This window comes from Sparus aurata, chromosome 13 (assembly GCF_900880675.1).
Source record: "Sparus aurata chromosome 13, fSpaAur1.1, whole genome shotgun sequence".
Classification (NCBI taxonomy): Eukaryota; Metazoa; Chordata; class Actinopteri; order Spariformes; family Sparidae; genus Sparus; species Sparus aurata.
Window position 1 is genome coordinate 25,311,963 of NC_044199.1, and position 15,784 is coordinate 25,327,746.

Here is a 15,784-nt window from a genome sequence, read left to right on the forward strand (position 1 = left end):
AGTTCAGACCCTGATCACAGGAGCTTGTTTACAGCAGCAGATCTGTGGTCTCATGTGCCTGTCAGTCATTCCTCCTGTTTTTGTTTTATTATCCAGATGTTCAGGAGATAAGGTAGTGTGTGACTACTGCAGTTGAAAGACAAATACACACAAACGATTGATTTGATGGTTTACAGTTACAATACAGTTCAGACTGATGCGGTCTGGCAGTAGCAGCAGCAGCAGCAGCAGGAGCAGCACACCGTGTGGACGGAGGAGACACTCTCATCCTCCCCATGATCAGCTAAAATAACCTCACTTATACTTTAACCTGCTCCTTACATCATTACAATGCAACTAAATACATTTCCTCAAGTACAAATTGAGAATTTGTACATAGAACATATCTTATAAAATTACCTTTTGTTATAAATTAGATGACCCAACAGTCTATACAAGGACAGCTGAAACTTTTAATTTCATTATTTTTATACATTTCACTATTTCAAGACTGTGACATCATTTTCGTGATTAATTAGTTGTTTGGCCTATAAACTGTCAGAAAAAGGTTCAAAAATGGCTCAAGATGACGTCCTCAAATGTTTTGTTTGGTGCCCAACCCAAATATTTTCAGTTTACTGTCATAGAGTGAGGAAACCAGATAATGTTCACATTTAAGTAGCTGACATCAGAGCATTTTGAGTTTTTATTCCTTCAAACAGATTCATTACTTGACAATTAATCAATTCATCTGTTTTTCCTTCTGATTATTTTCATAATTTGGATGCATGTGGAATCATGTTGCGGTTTGGACTGTTGGTGGTGAACTAAACTAACAGTGATGGTGTCACTTTGTGTCTTCGTGGCCAGATTTCTCATTCTTCTCAGACTTTTAGCAAACGAAACAAATTGATTTATCAAGAAATCAGCAGATCAATCCAGAGTGAAAACAATCATTGGTTGAAAATGAGCTCCACCTCAACAACTACGCCAATTAAATAATTTTACATCATTACATAAGTCATATCTCATGATATGTCATATATAAAAGTACAATAGTCACAGGAGTACTTTTACTTTGTATATGTTTCGATTCCCTGATTACACTTATGTCACCTTTTAAGTAACAAGTAATCCAGGTCTTTGACTTGTAACAGTTTTTTTTCCTTTTAAACAAATACTTTTAGTTAAGTAGAGGATCTGAATACCTCCTCCACGATGCCATCTTGAATTATTTTAAATTTCTAATATTGGTTTGGGAATATTTATGCAGAACACAAGTTAAATATCTTGTAAATTTGAGTCTGCTGAAACTATATTACTCATGAAATATTCATTTAGAAATTGAAGGTGGTCACATTTGTAACTTGAGTAAAAATTTGTTGAGAAATTTAAAATCTTGATGCTTGGCAACAATTCACTGTGATAAATGCCACATAAAACTTCAAATATTCTAAAATGAAATAATATCCATAAGTAGCTCAGTCTGAATTTATAACACTTTATTTACATCTTTATTAATCACATCTTTCAGCGTTGCTCTTGAATTTCAAGCAGCACAAAATGACAAATTGAGAAACACAAAAAGTAAAAAGAAATCACAACACAAAGCGACAGCCTTTTCTCCTCCATTAATCAGGATTTTGTTTTTGAGAAAAAACATGGAGGTAGAGAGAGGAGGAGCTGGAGCCTGATCCAGACAGACAGCAGAGCATGAAGGTGATGGTGGAGCAAAGACGACAACAGCCTCCAGAGAGGCAATAAAGTGACAAACAAAATGAAATGAACAGACAAAATAAGTGACTTCAAGTACAAAAGAATAGCAGCTTTTCCTCCAGTGCAGGTTCAAAATAAAACATGATGCAGGTGAGAAGAAGTGCTCCATTGGATGACGTTTAACATAAATATATAAAAGTGCAATCTATGGTACCATGCTCACGTCAAAGTGTTCAGCTGTCAGATCTGTGATGCGTTCAAGAGCACCCGGGAAAACTCGGACATTTCCATGGCTATAGGAGAGGAGGGTGCTTCCTCTCAGCACTCCTCCCAGAAGAGATCCTGGAGGGGTGGATGTAACCCTGATCAAAGACTAAATCACATCCCTACTGTCGTTATCTTAAAAAGACAAATGGACTGGACACTGGAAACCACACATAGAAATGTTACGCCGACACTTTCAGGATCAACTAATCAAGGTCCAGACGATAAAGGTCAAGTTTCCGTGATGATGAGCGAGGAGTTAGACAATGAGAAACGACTGAACCTTGTGCAAGTTGGACAGGTGTAGACTCTGATGATCAGTACGGATTCCACAAGAGCTGGTCAGAAAAAACAGGAACCTGCTGGTCATCAGACACGAAATCTAAAAGAAAAACAGCAGTGTGATGAAACCTGTGCAAACAATCAAGACATGGGGAGGTCAAAGAGCGCGCCCACAAAGAACATGGCAGTTTGTTGACCTGGTTGTCCTGAAGCTACTGCATTTCTAAACTCCTGTGTTGTAAGGCTAACACTTGACCCTTAGCCTCACCTCGGGCGTCGTCAGCCTCCAGCAGGAGACGGAGCCAGTCAGTCATGTTGTCGTTTGTGGTCAGCTGACTCCTGAAGGAGTGGCTCAGGCCAGGTGGAGGACGAAGAGGCAGGTGGCTTCCCTCCAGCTCCTCATGAGAAGAAAACAAAAACTGATCAGATCTATAGATAGAACATCGCAAATTAACCCATAAAAAAGCCAAACTGGTCATTAAGTGCATTAATTAAGTTCTGCGGTGTTACAGGCGAAGGTGGACTGTTCCAGGGTCCAGGCAGCTCCAGTGACGTCACATCTGACAGAGGAGACATAGAGGAGGCTTTGGAGGCTGCTGGAGTCTCCTTCTCTCTCTGCTTGTCGCCTCCATCCCCACAAAGGTCAGAGGTCATCTTTGCCAGTTGGCTCTGCCTGCAAAAATGTCCTCATGAAATCTGGCTAAAGGTTTAAAGTACAATTTTAAGACTTTTCCACAAAGCTGCAGAGACACTTCACTAAAGAACTGATGACAAATCTTCAGACATTGATTAATTCTACATCCAGTGCGTTCTACAGTGGTTCGTATTGTGTAGATAAGTATGAAGCAAGAACAAAACAAATTTGAAAAATTAAACATTTTGACCATTGTGTAGGCAAAACGACAAATTCCCTGGTGTCATTAACTCAATTTATCCAGATTGTTGCAATGAAGAAACAGATGAAGAGCCAGCAGAAGAATCTATAGCTTTGTTGCATTACTTCCACCTACAGTTGCTCCACTGGGTCCTGTGTGTCGGCGGTGTCTGGCTGGGTGTCCGTCGGAGGGTCCCACAGGTGCAACGCTCTCCTCCATAGACGCACCTGCATGTCCCAGGAGCGCCGACTGTACTTCCTGTACTTGTTGGGAGTGGACGGGTGGAGCTTAGGATCCCGCAGGTGTCTAAGAAAGAGAGATCAGAGTTTAAAAAGCAGATACACCTCATTTACTGTGTCTCGGCTGGGTCTTTTACTGAGGAATTTTTCAGGACCTGCGTTTGTTTATATTTTGCCAAACTGTCTCCCTTAAAAGTTTGCCAAAATGTCCATTAGCAGTGTACCCATCATACAACCATCACGGGATTAAATACTAAAGAAAACCTAGTCTTTTCTATGCAAGTCACTGTGATGATATTAATGTGTATTTCATATCTTCATGTACACATATCACTCAGTTGCGACGCTGAGAAGAAGTCTGGTTTTTACTGAGACTTTGTTTATTCACACTCAGCTGTGTTTTCTCACCTGGGGATTTGCTGCAGGTAGTTCTGGTATCCGCTGGTGTTTTTGCCGTATTGGATCTGTTTCTGCCGCCGCTTCAGAACGGCAGCGTTGGTCTCTGTGTTTGCCGGGTCAGGGAGGCGGGGGTAGCAGCGACCGAGGGGAGGTCTGGGAGGACATGAAGAGTCACAGGAGGACAGAAACCAGACAGGGGCCTTGATTAACTATAAAAAGGCACCCTGTGGAGCTTTTAAAACACTTGTTTTTCTCCCCTGACTTGTTTTTATCTTGTGCACGAGGACGCACAGTCACCTGCATGTGCATGACAGTTTACACTATTCCACTTGATCGTAACATGCAAATAAAAAGATAAGCTCACAAAATGGATGCATTCCCTCCCAATTCCCTTGGTTAGGCATAGAAAAAGAGGATTTTTATTTAAACTGTGGAAATCTCAGACAGAAATCTCTTAATCTGAACAAATACAGAAACATTTTTATTTTTTGCAACTTGGGTGAAATGACCCTTTTAAAAAATAGTGGGGAAAGACAAAGGTTCAGTTGTGCAGCAGTTTTCAGAGTGTACTGACCTCTTATTGTCCAAGTCGTCGGTCCCCACAGCCACGCTGCTGGTCGACACTTTGAGGATGCAGCGCTCAAGGATGGACGACCTGAAGGAAGACCAAGACAGACGGGAACAGGATCAATCAAGTTATCATTTGAATATGGTTCAGATCTGAAAATGAAATCAGTTGTGGAACCTGCGAGGTTTGTTGCTGGCAGCTCTCTCTCTTCCTCGCAGGCCACTGGCAGGAGGAGGAGACGGGGTCGGAGAGACGTTACTGTGAAGAAGTTATCAGAAATCAATGAATGTTCATAGGTAAAAACAATCTCTGGTCAGTGATTTTAATCTTGTACGGAGCTTGTATACAAGTCACGTCTCACAGTAATAAGAGCCACAATGAGCACCTGTTTTTCTGTAAGGGTTAGGGTTTTCTGTAATGCTGCTTCGGTTATTCAAAAATTCAATATTGTAAAAAGAACCTGAAAGCCATGTTTGAGTAAAATTCTCAAGTATCTGATATAAAAAGTACGTTAAGAACATGGATGAGGACATGTTTCATGAACTTCTTTAGTAAAAGTGTCTCACAACTGTCTGATCCTGATTTGTTTGCATCCCAAGGTGTGTTTCTCACCTGACCAGGCTGTCGTAGACGGAGCTGCAGCCAGGGAGGAGCCATGGCTCCGGGGCGGAGCATCCAGAGGCGACAGCCAGCAGTGGGTCGGGGAGGCCGTTCCACACAGCCGCCGACCAGCCCTTCACACAAACACACGACCACGGGCTGAAACACAAGCTGAGGACAACAACCAACATGACATCTGTTCATAGTGACAAACAAGTGTAATGTCCACAGTGCACAGTGAGCCAGAGTGCTAAGGACACCTGTAGTGTGTTTAGAGTCAAACGACACAGCATGCAGACTATGTAAATAGAGGAGCTGCTCACATCTGGAAAAATACTAATGTTACACTAATACATTTTAATCTGGTTCAACTTAAAGTTTCTCTGCAGACTTATAAACAAGAGCCAACTGAAATGAGGTTGATAATTAGTTGAAAGTCATCACGAGTTTTGAGTACCAACAGAGTTTGAGAAACAAACTCAATAAAATCATGTACATATTAAGTTGAATCAACAACTGTTTGGTCATACCAACAAACATCTGACAGATTTAAGATGATGCATTCTTTTCAAAAACAGACAGATGAGCTCTGATTTCATGGTGAAATGTCTGATGATCTGATTACATTTATAAAAAGTTTTTTTTAGTGGGTCTTAAATGTGAGTTTATCGCAAGAGGTTACAGGACCATACTTTCAGTCTCAGTTTACATCCTTAAAATGTCTATTAAAAATCATAGGAAAGTACATGTAATAAGCTATATGTCCCCATTCAGATGGTTTATATACACACACACACACACACACACACACACACACACGTAAATGGATATACGTGTAAACACTTTGCTTTTTGTGTGCAAATATGGGTCGTTTAGATCATTAACGTTTATCAAGACATTGGCCACTTTAAATTAATGAATCAAATATTTCATTTCTACAAATGTCACACTTTGAATGACTGTATGCACCTTGTGGAATGACAGATTTACATACAAACGTCGCTGCTTTATGTTAACAATTCTCAGGCACTTCCTGTTCTTGGCAGGACCGCTTTTACTGTGAAAGGCAGCCACAGGAAGTGTTAAGTTTACCTCTACCATTTAATGTGAGGCGTCCGTTTAAAATTGGTCTCGAATTTACTTGAGATTTGGAACATCTTAGTATTTTATGTTAAACTATCTGTGCACTTTAGAGGCATTTAAAAATTCTTGATTTGGTATTTTAACCACATACATTTCAAATGTTTGAACACTGTGCCCTGCATCTATGTAACTATTTAGCCTATATAAATATCTTAAGATTACATTATGAAGATATTTCCCTACTTTGAATACAAATACAATCTTTACCCTGTAAATGTGCAGGTGTTTTATGTAGGCTATTTTACAGCCCTGAGTTTTGCCTGCAGGCATCAGCCGAGGGAAACTGGCGCTTGTAAATTTGAATGACTTCGAGTGTGTGAACACATGGTGAAACCTGCACAAAAGATAATCTGTTTTTATCGCTCCTCTAGATTTGCCTGGACGGAAATTTTTTTTCCAGAGAGTAAATATCCCCGGCGAAAAAGACGCTTTAATTTTAAGACAAGCTATGTGACTGTATTCCGGGTAATTGTCGGGACATGTGATGTCGGTTGTGAAAATAAAATCTCTCTGTGTTGATTGAATGAATATCTAGTGTCTTCCTGGCTCTTGTTACCTGGAGGAGAGCAGCGGGCTCTGAGCTGCCGTTTCCACTCCACTGGTTGACATTTTTTTTGCAGTTTGAGTTTGGCGCCTTCGCTTCAGACGGACAGACCCCATTGTTCAGCTTTCACAGCTTTTTAATGAGCCGCACCTGAGGGGGGGTGGGACCTGCTGCCGCCGCACGCTTCACCTGGGCACCCGCATCCGGTCTGGTGAGATGGTGGGCAGATGATGATGATGGAGGAGGGACGGTCAGTAACCTGACTCAAGTCTACTGTTATCGGTGAGAGAGAAGTGGGCTATTACATGCTTTGGTAAACGTAGAGTATCACAATGTAAAGTACTTTAGCAGAAGTAGCCCATATCAAAAGTAGCTGAAAGTGCTGTCTTCTTAGAACCGATGTTGATGTTGTAATTGTTCAGTTAATAGGATATTCTACATGAAAGAAATAAAGATATAGGCTAAAATAGCATAAAATGGAAAAAGTCAAAGTACAAGTACTTGAAAAATACACAGTATTTACAGTATGCATTATTTTGATTTCGCATTCATTGTTTAAACAAATGTATAGTGTTTGTTTCAGTAATTATTTTCATTAGCCTAAATGATTAGATTTGCTTTATGTTTTGAAAAAACAAGTTGGGGGGGCGGGGCACATGTTATTTAAGGTATTTTTTAGATTTTCAATATTTTCTACTTTTCCACTTTCTTCACTTGTCCTTCTTTCTTTGTTTCTTTCTTATTTCATACAATACTATGGTATATATTAAATAGTATGATTTCAGTCATTCTGCAGCATTGTTGTATATAGAAGCCTATATATATAATATTGCTGTTTCTGTATTATTGTTGTTAGATGGCTTTTTGTTTTTTTTATCCGTGAAATCCAGTTTTTAACACCCCGACCCGTCTCTCCGCTCCAGCAGGTGGCGGTGTCCACTTATTAAAATCCAACTCTGATTTTACGCCAGCCGTATTTTGTGACTGAATAAACAAGATGGCGTCAGGCAGTGGGGTAAGTTCTTCATCTGAGCTTGATTTTTGTGACAAAAATGTACAAATACTCGATTGTTTCGTGACACTGATTTCAGACATGATGTGTTTATTTAACAAGGATGCTAACGATTGAGACTGAATCTGTTTAACTAGTTTAAAAACCCGTCTCTAACGCTGGCTCGTTAGCTAGCAGCTAACTGACTAGCTAGCCAACTTAGTCCAATCAAAACAAAGCAAGAAATTCCGACGTTTTCTTCACGTTATTATGCTGCTTTATAAACACTTCCGTCCACCAACATCGTTGAAATACAATGAAACACTGTTAAATGTTGCCTGTGTTCCGCGAGCACCTACACAATGAGGTTTCCGGCCATATACCTCCATAATAAAATCGTCATCATCACAATCACATCAACAGAACACTCTCATTTCAGTTTAAATATACCCATTTCATCTGTGTTTACAAATGCCTGCTATCAAGTAATAAAGCAGAGCAATATCATACAGAATGTACATAAAGTGTATAGTTTACATTTTAACCTGACAAAATAAAGTCCTGTTATATATGGCTGCACATATTATTTACACTGCCAATTGTTATATATTTTCCATGACAAAACATGTTAATGTATAATTGAAACGTTCGCCTGACTCTGTTTTTCTTTTTGCTTCTAGTCCAGTAAGAATGACTTCCGTCGAAAGTGGGACAAAGACGAGTATGAAAATCTTGCTCAGAAACGACTGGCTGAGGAGAGGGATAGAGAGAGGAGAGATGGTGAGAAGATAAAATGTATAGAAAGTTGTTTTAGTCATCTGCTGAATATATATTTAGTTCCTCATGTTCAGCAAACTTGCAGGAAATGATTAATATAGAGGCGTCATATTTCTTGTCTTCCTGTGCTCCTCTTCCTTCATTTTTTTCTCTTGTACATAAGGAAATACTTAATGTAATTGTTTTTCCTTTAATTTGCTATGATTACTATTGTCTTTCTCAGCTGTTTTTCCCATTACTCTGCCAAAGTACAGTAACAAAACAAAAACAAATGTCGTGTAACCCCAAAGTGTACAACTGGTGGTTAAGCCTAAATCTTCACGTTGAAGAAATCCAAACAACAGTTGTGGAAATGGAAAATTTACATTGTTTAATTAATCATAATTAGTAGTTTTCGCGATTGACTGGCAGATTTCTTCTTGCTCTCTCAGGGAAAACCGCCCCACCAGTCAAGCGGGACCTCCTGCGTCACAGAGACTACAAGGTGGACCTGGAGTCCAAACTGGGGAAGACCATCGTCATCACAAAGACTACTCCTCAGGCTGAGATGGGCGGGTACAAAGAGTTTTATCCTTAATGAATCTGATGCTGTCACCAGTACCGGATTTAATGTCACTGCTTGATATCTTAACTTTTAGCCTTGTTCTGATTGGCTGTTGTTTTCTCTTCCAGTTATTACTGCAATGTCTGTGACTGTGTAGTGAAAGACTCCATCAACTTCCTGGATCACATCAATGGGAAGAAACGTGAGTTCACATCGGTGAAGTGACTGTGATGATAAACAAGTTAAGTTATACGTGTGTGTGTGTAACACTGTATAACACGGGGTTTGTGTGTGTGTGTGTGTGTGTGTGTGTGTGTGTGTGTGTGTGTGTGTGTGTGTGAGCAGATCAGAGGAACCTGGGGATGTCGATGCGAGTTGAGCGCTCATCTCTGGATCAGGTGAAGAAACGTTTTGAGGTGAACAAGAAGAAGATGGAGGAGAAGCAGAAGGAGTACGATTTTGAGGAGCGCATGAAGGAGCTGCGGGAGGAGGTGAGGAGGGAGGGGACACGCTGCCTCCTGGACAAGAAGTGATGATGCTCTTGAGTGTTGTGTCTTCAAGATTAGCTATTGAAATGTTTCCTGCTTTTTGTTTTTTCCTCAGGAGGAGAAGGCGAAGGCCTACAAGAAGGAGAAGCAGAAGGAGAGGAAGCGTCGGGCGGAGGATGACGTTGACTTTGAGGAGGACGATGAGATGGCAGCTGTGATGGGTTTTTCAGGCTTCGGCTCGTCCAAGAAGAGTCACTGACGCTCTGCAGCTCAACATCACCATGAGGACCACCACGCACCAGGACAGGAAACTGGTTTAAGCTCTGACACCCTCCGTCAGCTGGAGCTTCGGATCAGAATGAGACAGTAAACACTGGAAGGAGGAGTCCTGCTGCAGCTGGAAGACATTATTCCGCAGACTGGGTTCAGCCTTTAAAACTGGAGAAAATTCCTTCTTTTATATGACCAGGCTTTTATTTTGGTAATTTCATCCATCACTCTGTCAGTTTAATCTTTAATTCAGCAGCTTCCTGTCAGAAAAAGTTTTGTATTTCTTTTTTTTCAATAAACACAGCAGGTCAAAGGCTACATAGTCAGACAGGACTTTTGGTTTGGATTTTAATGTAAAGGTTCACTTGTCAGTCCCAAGAGAAGCTGCCGAATGAAAAGCTTAAAATTGAAGGGGACGATGGACAGAAGGGCAAAAATGAGACCAAAAAAAGCTGCAAAAGTTTCCTTGATGTTGGTGAGAAAATGACTGTGACACATTAAAGGTCATGCAAGTTATTAATTAAAAACACGAAAAGAAACAGTTTTAGCTCATCATTTTTAAACAAAAATACATTTAAGTTAAAGATTCGTATCCAAATCAGAAATACTCAGTTGAAAACTACATTTAGAGTATCAAGGATTTAAGCGTCTACATTGGTCATGGATTGGGAGAAATTAAAAGTACTTAAGAGTTTCTGATAAGAACTGAATCATGAGTATCCTCATTTAATTTTAACTTGTTAAATCTTTTATATTTGAGGTCAAGAAGAAAGAAAAGCTCAAACAACTGCAGTAGTTAGTTTCATTGTTGATGTGTCAGAACTTGTCTGTTGTATCAGGATGCAGTTTGTCTGAGAAATTCAGATAATAAACACACTGATTTTTCTTTCTAATTGGTCGTTCTCCAATTTATCAGCTGCTACACCACTGTTTGTGGCAATGAACGCATCACCAAAACATGTTGGAGGAGAAAAGTGACGGACTAATGACCTAGATTCACAAGCAGGAGACATGGTTAGTGTTAAAATAGAAACGTAAGCAAAGTCATGTCACAGCTAAAAAACCCATAAATATAAAAAAAACATAATTCTTTTCACAATATCCCAGAGAACAAGACGGCCTCTTAAAATGTCTTATACTGTCCACCCAAACCACAAAACACAATCTTACATTTATGAAGCTGTGAGCTGTAGGTTTTTGCATGAAAATGACTTAAAATAATTTATTCATTGTATTTCAGTTGACTTATTGTTGCTGCGGTTTGCATGCATGTATAATATAACTGAGAAACAACCAGACTAGTTTTTCTTTTCTTTCAGCTGTCATTCTGGTTGTGAAAGAAGTTGTGTTGTTGTTGATTCTGTGACTTGAAACTGAGTTTGATGAACAGGAAGAAGAAGAGGAAGTTTGTAGTCTTTCCTCTAAACGCTTGACTGGACTGAGACGCCTGCAGCACATCATACAGACGTACTGAATGAACATGAAGTATTCTTACAGAAACACAGATAGCATTATCTGACCATGGAAAGAAAAACAAACAAATTCATCAGTTCAGTTTTATTTGTTCAATATGTCTCATTGAGATCAAAATTCTGTGTTTAAGAATAATGTCACATAATGTGCCACAGTTCTGGAGCAAGGGTGGGAAGGGTTATTTGTCCTAAACTTAAGCTTTGGGTCTGAGGCTCAGTGAAATCTCTGACTTTGCTAAATCTGGATTGAGAGAAACTAAATTTTCAGAACCACTGACTGACTCTAACTTAATGTCAGTTACCGTGGTGACTTTGTACTGCCTGCTGGCATATTTTCTTTAAAAGAACCCAAGTTTCTGTCTGACACAACCTTTCATTTCCTCATTCATACAGTACAATATCAAAGCTCACAGGACCACAGTGGCACCGACGGCTTTAATTACTGGCTTCTTTACAACATTTTAAAAAAAAATCATAAGGTTGCAATTATATACACTATCGATATATCTGCCGATTATTTTCATGATTAATCGATTCATTGTTTATGAGATGTCAGAAAATTGTTTTGCTCATTAGTATTTCCCAGGGCACAGTGACTTTTTCAGAATTTTCTTTTGTCCAACCAACAGTCCAAAACCCAAAGACTCTGGAAAAAGCAGTACATTCTCACATTTAAGAAGCCGGAACCAGAAAATGTTTGACCTGTTTGCTTTATACATAAAAAAAAAAATAATTGGCAACTAGTTTTCTTTCAATTGATTAATGGGCTAATAGTTGCAGCTCTTGGTTTGATTAAACCAGGTGTGTGATCCCTTACAGCAATCATTTAATAGTGCTTTCGTGTTAAAACATGTCTGAAATGTTAAGGAGACCTTTCTCTCCAAACTTTTCACAAGGTTTAATTTGAACAACTGTTGAAATTATCTAATATTTCATCCAAGAAAAAGTCCAGAGACTTATAACAAGTTTGTGTATCCGTCCTGTCCCGTTAATAATCCGAGGACCCCTCAGACTTATCTGGTGACCCTTTGGAGGAGCCCTAACGACTAAACTTGCTAGCTATATAAAAAGTACTTCAAACCTTCTCCACCTGGAGCAGCTAGGACAGTAAAATGCTGCTCAAACATTGATGCATCAGAATTAACAGTGTAATTTGTTGCATCAGTCAATGGGGGGACAGATCTTGGAGTATTTACTGCATTAAGTCTGTATTTCATTGACTGGTTGTGCCGATTGTGAAGAGATTCAGCAAACTGGACCCAGGGAATTATATTTTGTAGTCTTGTGTGTACAAAGTATTATTGACAAATTATGTAATTGTATCCTTGATCACCACAATTAACAGAATAATTGTTGGCAATGTAGGTGTCTGTAAACCACAGATATATTGCAACTTAACTTCCTTTATTTTTTTTTCTTTCTTTTTTCAATTTTCAATTTTATGTTGTCACAATACTGGGCTTATGATCTGGTTAGGTTCAGGCACAAAATACATGGTTAGGGTTGGAAAAAGATCATGTTTTGTTATAAAATACCTGGTTTTGTCACTTCGAACACTGCTTGAAAGTGTTCGTACCTATGTATTTGCACATGTTAAAACGGCAGCTTGAACAGTGGACCATCCTTGGCTTCTCACTTGGTCTCACCCAGCTGTCTGTCGCTATACAGCCTAAAAATGTTGCAGTATAATTTTAAGGCCATATACGCACAAGATTAAAAATGTCACCTTATGGGAATTTAGAGGCTCCATAGCATTGAGTCATGCAGACTCGAAAAAGCTGGAATGTTTGAGGATTTCCATTCTAGTAGAAAGAGAAGCAGGATTTAATTTACAATGCTGTTTAAAGAACTTTCTAAACATGATACAAGTTTAGTACATTCTCCTTCTCATTAACTAATTAAAGAGTTTTAGGATTAATGAGGCATGAATGTGAACATGAGGTTATTTTAGACGCCATATGAAGCTAACCTCAACCTTATTTGCATATTAACTCTGCTGTGTTGCTGTTACCAACAGCTGTGACCGCTACTTCTGCAAGTGGTGATTTATTTCTGGATCTGCTTTCCCAGAATGCACCTCTCCCATCAGTCTGGAAGCCTCTGATTCACCAGGACGCAGTGTGGCCTTTAAATCCACCTGTGAGCTGGTTCTGCCTCCTCCAGACCCCCGTCCCTGAAGGTCTCTGAGTGTTTATGATGATTGTGTTGGTTCCCGTCATGCCTGAGCTGTTATCAGGTGCAGTTTCATAAGCAGCAAGTCATGTGACATCACACCAGAGGAGGAAGCAGTGAAGGGTTTTTCCTCTGACACTCTTAAAAAAAGACGGGCTAAAATAGTTATGTGGCAGCAATGAGGAGGTTAAACAGAAAACCTGAACAGTAAAAAAATATGAAGTTATGAAGGTTAGAGATCCCCTACAGAATGTATTGAAGGGCTCCAACAATTTTACCCATTAAAGTGTGTATACAGGTCCTGGGGAGTTCTGCATATGTAAAACAGTTGTATCAAGCCTGTTGTGGCTCCAGATGAAGCTGCATTCAGGCCTTGTCCACACGTACCAAAATGATCTTTTTTTCCTCCGTCTTCCTTGGCAGCAATATTTGCGTCCACATGGATCCACCGAAAACAACCGAAAACGCTGTAATTCATACTCCAGGCCTATAGGCGGCTCTTTAAATTCACCAAACGCGGAGAAGAAGAGACGGAGCATTCACATTAAGCTTGCAGTTTGTAAACAAACAGACAGTAGACGGAGAAACCGAACACAACAAGAAGAAGACGACAATGTCGAGTGCAAGGAAACCAGAGTCGTTTGTGTCGACCGATAATGAGGTCGAACTGCTGCTGCGACTCAAACTCAACTGCAAGGAGAGTAAGTTGCAAGAAAGGCTCAATATCTTCTGCAGCATGAACACAAGCATGTAGTCCGCCATTGTTGTTGTTGTTGTTGTTGTTATGAGACGTCGCAGGGTTCAGAGGTCGGGGCAAGAGGTCGAGGGGTGGGGCAATGGCGTCATCGTTTTGGAAAGTATGCGGATTCTCTGTCCACATGACAACGGGAGGGCTGCGTTTTCAGATTTTTCCACCCTGAGACCCGTTTTCGAAAAAGTGCGTTTTCAGGATCCGTGTGGACGGTCGGCCAAAACGATGCAATACATGTGCGTTTTCTCAAAAGAGCGTTTTCATGTGGACAGCCTCATAATCTGATATATTGAATGTGTGTAAGTGGCAGGTTCTTAAAACCAGTCCACTGATCTAACATTACACTCCTATAAGAGGCCGTCCACACGAAAACGCACATGTGTTGCATCGTTTTGGCTGGCCGTACACACGGATCCTGAAAACGCAGAGCCTGAAAACGCACTTTTTTGAAACTGGGTCTCAGACGGGGCCTCAGAGGCCGGCCACATGAAAACGCTCTTTTGCGAAAACGCACATGTATTGCATCGTTTTGGCTTTGGTGAATTTCAAATGGCCCCTATAGGCCTGGAATATGAACTACAGCGTTCTGAATCGTTTTCAGTGGATCCGTGTGGACGCAAATATTTTTGAAACGATGTCAAGAAAGACGGAGGAAAAAAAAAAACGATGTGGTACGTGTGGACAAGGCCTTAATGTGTTGGACTGAGTATGGATGGTTTAAATAAACAAAAGCTCAGAATAGATACAGTACAACCAGAGATATAATCTTTTTTATTCAACATGTTCCTTCCTGTTCAAAAAGTTCTTTCCTCCCATCTCTTCTCTGTACTCTCATAAAGTATTTTACATTTCTCCTCCAATCAGCAGTCAACTAATTCAGTTACAATACATTACAGTTGATTTCAACAGCTCCGGGGCCTTCTGCAGCAGACAGAGAAGTAAAGACAAGTCCACTTTTTTAATCCCAAAAGTTTAAAAAAAAAAAAAAAACAATCTCTGTGCCAGCTCTAGCTCTAGCTGCTGCCTGCCGGCTAATGCCAACAGGGTCACTCGTTAATTGAACACACTGGCATCTGTTCCTTGACTTAGGTTTGTTAGTCCAATTAACAGTGCAGCAAGTCATATTATATATTTATTCTATATCTGTATTGAAAATTCTCCAAAAGGGAGAACACCACAGCCAACAAGAGGTCAAGTTAAGTGGCAGGAATTTGGAGCTTAGTTAACTAGTTCATTAGCCTCGAGTCCATATTTAGATGATCTTCTTTCTGCATGGTGTTGGGGAGACGTTCAGCATAGAGAATGTCCGTCTGACATAAAACTGTTTACAGAAAAGTCTGTGGATTATTTTCAGTAACTGGGTCGGGATTTCTGGAAAGAGACATTGCTGTTGAGTTTCTCAGATGGATTTTTTGGTGCTTTGAGCACCACTAGAGTGCCATCTAGTTCCATTATACTGGAGAGAAGGCTGACATCTGTCTGGCTGATATCTGACAAAACTCTGTTTAAAAAACACTCCGGGTAAGAGGAAAAATATGTGTTTTGATTTTGGGTGAACTGTCCCTTTAAGAGCAGCACTTCAAAATGTGTTGTGTACCATTTGTCGAACTTCATCAAAGTTACACTTTGACCCGAAACCTGTGAATGTGAATTTAGCTGACCTGAGTTTAGTGTAGAGACGTTGCAGCAATGAGACTGAACTCGGAAACT

At 40.1% G+C, this 15,784-nt stretch overlaps 2 protein-coding genes across 3 annotated transcripts; one reads left to right on the top strand and one right to left on the bottom strand.

Annotated features, from left to right (window-relative positions):
* Positions 1-1,464: 1,464 nt before the first annotated feature.
* On the bottom strand, positions 1,465-6,780 carry slbp2 (stem-loop binding protein 2). Of its 2 annotated transcripts, none has more exons than XM_030438856.1 (9): positions 6,622-6,780; positions 4,935-5,093; positions 4,500-4,580; positions 4,329-4,409; positions 3,764-3,907; positions 3,252-3,422; positions 2,752-2,914; positions 2,510-2,636; positions 1,465-2,341 (listed from the first exon to the last, which is right to left on the bottom strand). In XM_030438856.1, exons 1-9 carry the CDS (start codon positions 6,723-6,725, stop codon positions 2,277-2,279), a joined length of 1,095 nt encoding a protein of 364 aa, XP_030294716.1. In that variant the 5' UTR covers positions 6,726-6,780; the 3' UTR covers positions 1,465-2,276. The 2 variants fall into 2 exon arrangements, with proteins under 2 accessions (XP_030294716.1, XP_030294715.1); XM_030438855.1 differs by having other exon boundaries at positions 2,510-2,639; positions 6,622-6,779.
* Positions 6,781-7,532: 752 nt separating this feature from the next.
* zmat2 (zinc finger, matrin-type 2) lies at positions 7,533-10,972 on the top strand. Its single transcript, XM_030438857.1, has 6 exons — positions 7,533-7,624; positions 8,281-8,380; positions 8,809-8,932; positions 9,050-9,123; positions 9,267-9,412; positions 9,525-10,972. Exons 1-6 carry the CDS (start codon positions 7,607-7,609, stop codon positions 9,666-9,668), a joined length of 606 nt encoding a protein of 201 aa, XP_030294717.1. The 5' UTR covers positions 7,533-7,606; the 3' UTR covers positions 9,669-10,972.
* The last annotated feature ends 4,812 nt before the right edge of the window (positions 10,973-15,784 follow it).

Bases quoted from the DNA above. Each gene is read 5' to 3' on its own strand.
- slbp2 (XM_030438855.1), bottom strand. From the start codon at position 6,725: ATGGGGTCTGTCCGTCTGAAGCGAAGGCGCCAAACTCAAACTGCAAAA. The intron at 3,908-4,328 runs GTCAGTACACTC...ATGTCCTCCCAG, and splicing joins GACGACTTGGACAATAAGAG to ACCTCCCCTCGGTCGCTGCT. The intron at 2,915-3,251 runs GTAGGTGGAAGT...ACATTTTTGCAG, and splicing joins CAGGACCCAGTGGAGCAACT to GCAGAGCCAACTGGCAAAGA.
- zmat2 (XM_030438857.1), top strand. The intron at 9,124-9,266 runs GTGAGTTCACAT...GTGTGTGAGCAG, and splicing joins TCACATCAATGGGAAGAAAC to ATCAGAGGAACCTGGGGATG. The intron at 9,413-9,524 runs GTGAGGAGGGAG...TTTTTTCCTCAG, and splicing joins TGAAGGAGCTGCGGGAGGAG to GAGGAGAAGGCGAAGGCCTA.